Source organism: Sander lucioperca, chromosome 3 (assembly GCF_008315115.2).
Source record: "Sander lucioperca isolate FBNREF2018 chromosome 3, SLUC_FBN_1.2, whole genome shotgun sequence".
Lineage (NCBI taxonomy): Eukaryota > Metazoa > Chordata > Actinopteri > Perciformes > Percidae > Sander > Sander lucioperca.
In genome coordinates, this window is record NC_050175.1 from 4,000,333 (window position 1) to 4,009,088 (window position 8,756).

General features: G+C 42.2%; 1 protein-coding gene across 1 annotated transcript; it reads left to right on the forward strand.

Annotated features, from left to right (window-relative positions):
* The first annotated feature begins 853 nt into the window (after positions 1 to 853).
* ccnd1 (cyclin D1) lies at positions 854 to 8,022 on the forward strand. Its single transcript, XM_031286941.2, has 5 exons — positions 854 to 1,463; positions 2,821 to 3,036; positions 3,858 to 4,017; positions 4,723 to 4,871; positions 5,020 to 8,022. The coding sequence occupies exons 1-5, from the start codon at positions 1,266 to 1,268 to the stop codon at positions 5,173 to 5,175; spliced, it is 879 nt and encodes a 292-aa protein (XP_031142801.1). The 5' UTR covers positions 854 to 1,265; the 3' UTR covers positions 5,176 to 8,022.
* Positions 8,023 to 8,756: the final 734 nt, after the last annotated feature.

Sequence of the window (8,756 nt, forward strand, 5' to 3'; positions counted from 1 at the left end):
GCACTCCATTCTTACTTCATTTTAAACAGCTTTCTTGTGTTTTTGATTAATATGAACTAGTCATTTTTACTGAGATTATTAAAGCAAACTTAGGTGATATTCAACTCAGTTCCTTTCTCTCTTTCTCTCTCTCTCTCACACACACACACACACACACACACACACACACACACACACACACACACACACACACTGGGGTTCCCATTTACAGATGTTGACTCACCAGTCCTCAAGCACAATTTAGACTTCAGACTCCCATTTGATTCCGTCTAAAGGAAGCCACATGGTGAGGTTTATGTTATTTTTAAATTTTCATAATCTAACTCAATTAATAATGTATGACATTACAGATATTTAGCCTACATGTAGAAATGGGTTTAGTAGCCAATAAGATGTTAACCATGATTTTTGACAGAGCTAGGTAGTATTGCCTGATAGCCTATATCACCTGTTATTTGGCGTAGAAATTAATGGAGATAAATAAAGCAGTAGGCTACTGTGTGCTTCAGACTGCACTATTGTCCCATGTGCTCGCCTCATGTTCACCGCAGTTTGTTGAGAGAGCTTCTGCTTTCATTGAGCCTCGGGGAGAGACAGAGGAAGAAGGGGGGGCGTAAGCCGTTATCGCCCCCTACCGACGCCAAGCTGCCAACCTCCCCGTTCAGCTCTCCTCCACCGGGGACAGACGTCCCCCAGACTCAGCCTCGGACCTCCCACCTCCTCCTCAGAAGCTACAAGGCTATAGGAGTAGGGGGAAGAGGCGGGGATCCTCCCTCTCTCCCTTTCCTTATATATATGTATATAATAGAATCCCTTCCTCGCGCGCTCCCTAGCAGACTGCTCGTCTCTTTGATCGCCCCCCCCTCTCCTAACAACAGCTGACGTCATCGCGCGCACCCATCCCACCACCTCCTCTTCAGCGCGCGCTTGCCGATAAACTTTGTGAGTGTGTATGCCCGTACGTGTGCGTGTTTGGTGAGCGCGAGGCAGGGGTTTTTGTCTCGAAGGGAGAAGCGTACTGTGCTTCAGAGGGCTCGCGCACACCGGAGGAGCAACAGCACGCAGCAGCAGCAGCAGCAGCAGCAGCAGCAGCAAGAAGAAAGTGATTTAAAAATACCGGATAATAGCCTTCTGTCTGCTGTGGCCTGTTCCTTCAGTAGCCTAATACAGTGATATTTTAGGGTGATAGGCTACAAAAAATTATATCGACGCTGATAATAATATTAATACCACAAGTACAGAAGTAACGTTAACGTGAGCCTACTATGGGGGACCAGCTGCTGTGCTGCGAGGTGGACTCCATCCGGAGAGCCTACCAGGACGTCAACCTGCTCAACGACCGAGTTCTGCACACCATGCTGAAGGCAGAGGAAAACTACCTACCATCGCCAAACTACTTTAAGTGTGTCCAGAAAGAAATTGTACCCAAAATGAGGAAAATAGTTGCCACCTGGATGTTAGAGGTGGGTTTTACTTCACTTCAACTTTCAACTTAACGGTGTCTGAGTTCCGCTGCTGACTTGTTGGTAACGTTAGCATGTTGCTAGCTTATCTGTTATATATAGCATAGCCTACGCTAAAACATGATGAATTAGTGTTAAGTCTGTTAATTCACTTTGCGTGTTACATAAACGCTCTGAAAAGTCTGCCCTCGTGAGTGCTGGGTGGTCCTTAGGCTATAAGAGGAGATATAGCCACAGACAGCACTCAGTTACCTCCATGAATACATTTTTATTGAATATGTCTTAGCGTACATTTTACAGAAGGTTATGAAATGTTATCACATGGGGGAAATATTCCAAAATAACAGCAATGTACACGTATGCAGTCTGGCCCGTGCCAGTCGCATATTACGCCATCTTTGTTGTCGTAGCCTAAATGAGAAGGATTTTAATATCATTAAAAATCTATAGCATCAGCAGCAATGACAGTAACTGGATTAAATGTGCAAGAAATGCTTCTATATCATACGACGGGGACATATAGACTGCGACAGCTCGTTGGACTGCTATGAGATGGAAAAGTTAGTTTAGCTTCACATGAGTCTCTGCTGTCTGTGAGCTCGCTAAGAAAAAAGGACATTTTGTAAAAGTGCGAAAATATTAAATGCATTTCAACAGTCGGATTTGATAGATTGGATGTTTTTTAACATTAACATGAACTTTTGGATTGAATTCTTTGTGGTTTTATATTTTGTATTAATTTCTGAAAGTGTGCATGGGAGAGCCGAGGGGAAGTGTCGCCTGCACGTGAATAAGACCAGTCTTCGAAATAAATTTATTTTAAAATCATGCGTGTCACAATTCGACCCATTTTACTCTCATCCGATCAGGCATTCGATGAGGATCATTTACATGACAATTGTACCCACGCTGATAATTTTTAAATATTTATAAATATTTTATGAAAAGATGACGAAGTTGAAATTGCGGAGTGAAACTTGCATCGACGCCACCTTTGTGTCTCAGTCAGAACTAACTGCACACTAATTCCTGACTGTTTTCAGTAGGCCATACTTCAAAAGTCTTACTCGGGCCTACTTTATTAAAGTTCGACTTATGATGTTTTCGATTTGGATGTAAATTGAGTTTGCATTAAATAGCGTGTTAAACAGGATATTTAAACTCTAAACTCGAGTGAATTATATGCACACAATGTTTAGTTCCTTTTTTAATTTATTTCCAGATGATTGTGGATCTATTGCATGTTGAATGTTCAGCTGTGCACAAAATAAGAGCTATTGGGGGCACGGACTTAACAATGCATGTGAATGGGGCAATTTCCTTCCAGCATCTTCTAAGTGCTTTTCTCACCTCACAGGTCTGCGAGGAACAGAAATGCGAGGAGGAGGTTTTTCCGCTGGCTATGAACTATTTGGACAGATTTTTATCAGTGGAGGCCACCAGAAAAACAAGACTGCAGCTGCTGGGAGCTACATGCATGTTTCTAGCATCCAAGATGAAGGAAACGGTGCCCTTAACGGCGGAGAAACTCTGTATCTACACGGACAACTCTGTCCAGCCCGGAGAGCTGCTGGTAATTGACTTGTGCAGACATGGATGTTGTATAACACATACAGTACATGAGCAGCATGCACTGCAGACCACATGGCCATAACAGAGGCTTTGTAGTTCATCTGGTTTGTCAGTGTCACCATGGTCGGGAAATATCAATATTGCATAGAAAAGTCATAGATAACTTTTTTGGGGTTGAAATATAAAAAAATAAAAAAAGTCAGCAGTGTCTGAATGGCTGCCTGTGACTTTCCCATGGTGACTGGAAGGCCTCTCTAATTTCATGAATGGTCTCGGTGACTGCCAAGAAAACCCTGATCCACAGAGACACCTAGTGGCCGTTAGACAGAGGGGCAGGCTGTTGGCAATGGCAAACTGAACATGCAGAACAGCCACCCACTTTTCTTTTTTTGCTGTGACATTTACATGTGCAGCTGTTTCCATTGCTGTTCCTCCACTAGAATGGAGACAGCTGGCGTTTGGGATACTTAATGTGTAATCATATTCAGATTTACAGATCCGTTAACACAATAGACATACATGTAGTAATGTATTGAGGTGACTGTGTATATACAGTATATATAGGTTTTTTTTAGGTAAATAAAATGAAGTAGATCCAGGGGTTATGTAGCTATTAAAATTCCATAGGAACTTAATAAAATGGAGTATTTTGAACATGAAAGCCTACAACTTAAATTGCCAGAGATATAAGAGCTGATTCAATGATAAAGTGCTACCATTGCAGGAAGTGTATGTCACAGCAGATATAAAAGTAGGGGCACATCTTCTCTGTAAGTAAGTGGGTCAGTTTGAGTGAATACCTCTGGTCTGGTCCGTCCACAGCAAATGGAGCTGCTGGTTCTAAACAAGCTGAAATGGGATCTGGCTTCAGTCACACCGCACGACTTCATCGAGCACTTCCTGTCCAAGCTGAAGATCTACCCGTCCACCAAGCAGATCCTCAGGAAACACGCGCAGACCTTCGTGGCTCTCTGTGCTACAGGTAGGATACCAACCACATCTTTTTCTGTCTTCACGTGGGCAGTAAATACACTCGCTAACATTTATCTGCTAAGAGAATTATGACAAACACGTATTCGTCATGTAGGCATACACTATACACTGAAACTTATTTCTACATTTCCTATATTTCAATATATCTCACATTTTCACTTCTCGTTCTGTTTGAGTATGTTGTGCTATGACCTGCATTTTCTCATCTGTATATTTTTATTATTTTATGTAATATTCCCCTTTTCCTCTGTATGTATTACTCTGTATTAGCTTTTTATTTGTTTTTCTGTAGCCAATGACAACTAACTGCCACAGGTTTTCAGACAGGACTGATTTAAAATTGAGGACTGAGGACTTTTGTTGAGATAAAATTGTTGCTGGTTTTTGCTCTTTTTGACCCAGTTTCTGCTTTTGTTTTTCTGATGATTGCAGCCATGTTGTCATTATTAGTTAATAAATGTTGAAGGTTCAGAGGGGAAGATGCTTTTCTCTGAGAAGATGTAGGCAGGGATCTGTCTGCTCTGTAGTCAGTTTCTGTTATTTAAATGTAACAACAATCAACATGGATTAGGGTATAATGAATGGTTCTATTCATAGAAATAAAGGAAAGTAGATGCTGTGTAGTTTAATAATCCTTGTCAAACTTGCTGTAGATATTCTATGTTGTAACACGTGCATGTGCTGTTTTCCACAGATGTCAACTTCATTGCCAGTCCTCCGTCCATGGTGGCGGCGGGCAGCGTGGTGGCGGCCGTCCAAGGTCTCTACCTGAAGAGCCAGGACGCCTCGCTGTCCTCCCAGAACCTCACCAACTTCCTGTCGCAGGTCATTCGCAGTGACCCGGTATGCACACACACACACACACACACACACACACACACACACACACACCTTTTTCCAAAAGCCGTATTTGAACATGGAACAGCCATGCGTTGGGTCTTAATGTCAGCAGTGTGCTGGTGCTGACTGGCTGTTGATTGTGTGCTTGCAGGACTGCCTGCGGTCGTGCCAGGAGCAGATCGAGTCCCTGCTGGAGTCCAGCCTGCGGCAGGCGCAGCAGCACGGCAACACCACAGAGAGCAAACACGTGGACGAGGACGTGGACCTGTCCTGCACCCCCACAGATGTCCGGGACATCAACATCTGAAACGGGTGCCAGCCGCGCCGCACGATGACCTGATGGTGGAGGGAACGTTGTCGACAGAGGGTGGTGATGGGCGGGCTGGGGAGGGGGGTTCCTCATCCAAACTCAGGCCTCCCCTCCTCCTCCTTCATCCTGGTGGGCTGCTATCATGGCCGACATGTCACTCACATGCCCGCTGTCCGCTCCAGCTGCCAAGATGGGACAGAGCTCCCACACCCCGCAATGAAGCCCAAGTGACATTTCCTGCCAGTGTCCCCTCCCATCCTGGGAAAAGAAATGAACACTACAGAAATGTACAAGAGAGAAGACACCAGATACTGATGATCTGCGTGGGCTGGAGTTGAAGCCACAAAACAGACATTATTTTCTAATTCCCTCAAATATTAAACTAGGAATCTTTAAATTACCGCGGACTCAGCTGGCCTACTAAAACATCCCAAAGTGTCATGTACAGTAGGTCCCTGTAGTCTGTCTTCAGGTCTTCATCTGAAATCTGACTTTTGTTAGAGAAGAGGCTATTTTGTTTTCATTTCTCTATTGTTATATCTAATGTTTTAGACTTTCTGTCCAAGCTCCCATGTTTGTCTCGTTGCAGTGCAAACATTCATATATCCCTGCTTGCTTATGTTTAGTCACTTTATCATATATCATTTTAGACCTCTTTATCAATTAGTCTTATACCTCTTTTTTTCTTCCAAGCTTTTTCTTTTTTTTTTTTTTTTTTTAAACCAAGTGAGATGCTCTGTTGTTATGACCCTAGTGACTGTGGACTGTTGATGTTAAGGCTTGGGCATACAGTATGTGATTCTTTGTCCATTTCAGCTTGCTGTCATTTGATAAGATCAAATCATTGCACGACCATGCAGAGCATTCTGCAGTCTGTTATGTATCCTTTCTCTGTGTAGTTATACCTAAACCATTCCAACTTTGTTGAAAAAAAGAAAAAAAAAAAAAAAGCACTTTTGGTCAGCGCTGCTGGTCGTCTAAAAAAAAAAAAAAAAATCACAATGATTTAAGTTTGTTAAACAAGATGTAATTGAACCGGGGCTGAGCAGGAGTGTTTTGGTGATGGAGAGTTGAAGTGGCACTTGCAGACAGTTGGATCTGGATCGGATTCCTCTAATGGGACAAAAGAATAGACCATGGCAGAAATACTTTTTCAAAACTCGACTGAATGCTGCTTGAAACTGTCAGGAGTCTCACAGAGCCAATGGCTTTCTGTAGCTGCCTTCTAAGTCTCAAATTTGAGTTTTAGTTCAACAGATGTTTCATACAGGCAAAGCTGCTCTTCCATTCTAAGACATATTGTTTCAGTGTGCAGAGCCAGAAGCTTAGAAAAGAAGTATTATTTTTAGAGTTAAAGTAATACTTTATTTTTTATATAGTATAACATATTATTTATTCTTTTTTTAGCTTGCATTTTTCTAGTTTGCGAACTAACCCGTGGCTCCACCTGCTGTTGAATCTATTTCTGCCTGCAGAGCAGCGCTGTCGTCCAGAAATATCTGTAAAAACTAAAACTCCACTCCTGCCTCGAAATCGGCAGGACAGCGTCTCCTCTGTCGTCGCACCTCAGTTCAAACACTGCTCATGGATTCTGGGAAGGGGGATGAAGCTAAAAGAAATGTGTTGAGACTATTATTTTGCACAAACCTAAAAGACATGGGCTGCGTTTCTTGGGGACTTGCCGGGAAAATATATTGTGGAGAGCAAAGCTGGCAAGCGTACTGAGGGATGAAAAGGCAGCAACAGTGGCAAAAAAAGGGTGAAGGCTTAACAGGGAGGGGTGTCTTAACGCTGTAGAATATAAGTCACGGTTCCTACACAGGAGGGCAGACTTGTCATGACCAGGTTGATGTACGCTTTATGTATGACGATGGACAGATTAGTACGAAAAGGAGGCCTCCAAATCCAATTCTGGGAAAGTATTGATTTCTGACTATGTCAACTGTGTAGGAACCCTATACGTTAGGTTTCTGATTGTACATTAATGATAGAGAGTAGGAGAGAAACACTCCTTGTATTCCGCTGCTATAGAAAATGAATCCCAGCTACGTGTTTTAAAAACAAAAAAGCAAAACAGATGACAAAAACGTAATGGATTAAAAATGATGCTTTTCTCCTGTTGTTTGCTGCTACATTTTTGGTGTTTTTTTTTTAAATACATATAAATGTCAATATACTGCCATTATAGGTTTGAATTTTCTCATAGAAAATTGTTTTATTGACATCCTCGTTTGTTGTTTTTATGTAGATTCTATGTGATCCGTTTTTTTTTTGTTTATAATTACGTAATATGATTTTCCGAACTATTCCAAAAAAAAAAAAACAAGGAAAAATGAGACAATGTACAGAAATGCTTTGATCCACAATACCTCATGTGACAGTCAAGATCTATCTCAAATTTGTAGGCTTATTTGTTTAGTTCTTATTCTATTGTACTTGTTGGTTCAGTGCCTACTAGCTCTGATCAACCTGCTTGAGATAAAGCATCCGCAATGGAAACTAGTGAGTCCAGGGCATGCTTTGATACTGGTGCCATAACAGAAAATGGGATATGTATAACTCTGTTGAGTGTTAAGCTGTCTCGGTGAAAGAGACTTTATCCCCCCTTTAGGCCCATAGTGGCCTTTTTTCCTTTCCCCTTTTTATATTTATAAAAGGAAAAAAAGCTTTTTGCTCCCATTTTCAAACTGTCAGTGAGTTGATTTGAGTTTGTAAATAGATCAGTGTTGTGCTCGGTAAGCCATAGACTGTTTTTTGTTACAAATCATTCCACACAGTTGTGTCTACTTCATGCCAATTGTCTGCAACTTGTCGCCTACACAATAAAAACATGAATTAGATGGAGTCTGAAAAACTTGCTGTCTGTTCTTGTCCACAGAGACGATATTGAGCATATAGATGTATAGTTATACTTAATATATAGCTTAATTTTTGCAATAATTCCCCAAAACAACCGGGGACTGAGCGGTTATTAGGATTTAGTGTCATGTAACGGTAAGGTTGCTGATGCACTCACCCCTCCCTTTCCAAGCGTGAGAGTAGATGCTAGAATGTAGTCACCGAACGAAACTGGTTACATCTCGTGACCAGTATTTGTGAGTCACGTCTTGATGAATTCTAGAGTAGATTATTGCGGCGTTTGGGTTCAAATAACGTTCTGTGTGTTAACGCCTGCGCAGTATGCCCGTGTTAATCTCTCACAGTGCTGCGGATGAGGGTCAGGCTAGTCCACACAGCATTCCTGGATGGGAGAAAAACCTGCTCAGGTTTATTGGCATTTCTTTAAACCCATCACAATTGTCTTGGGCGGTGCTAAGCGCCGGACAGAGCCACGGCGCCTTTGCAAAATAGCCTCGGGAAGAAACGTTTTAGTGGAACGTGTACGTTCAAAAGTTGTTTTAGTCGTGCAACAGAAAACTCAGATTGGACAGAAAGTCTAGCTAGCTGTCTGGATTTACCCTGCAGAGATCTGAGGAGCAGTTAACCATAGTCCTCAAAAATCCACTGGAGTTTAGAACGCCAACACAAAGAAAGAGGAAGGTAACGGACATCCGGCCGAAAAAAAGGACGTCCTTTCT

Coding starts and splice junctions, on each gene's coding strand:
- ccnd1 (XM_031286941.2), top strand. CDS start 1,266: ATGGGGGACCAGCTGCTGTGCTGCGAGGTGGACTCCATCCGGAGAGCC. Junction 1,464..2,820: donor TTGCCACCTGGATGTTAGAG/GTGGGTTTTACT, acceptor CTCACCTCACAG/GTCTGCGAGGAACAGAAATG. Junction 4,018..4,722: donor CGTGGCTCTCTGTGCTACAG/GTAGGATACCAA, acceptor TGTTTTCCACAG/ATGTCAACTTCATTGCCAGT.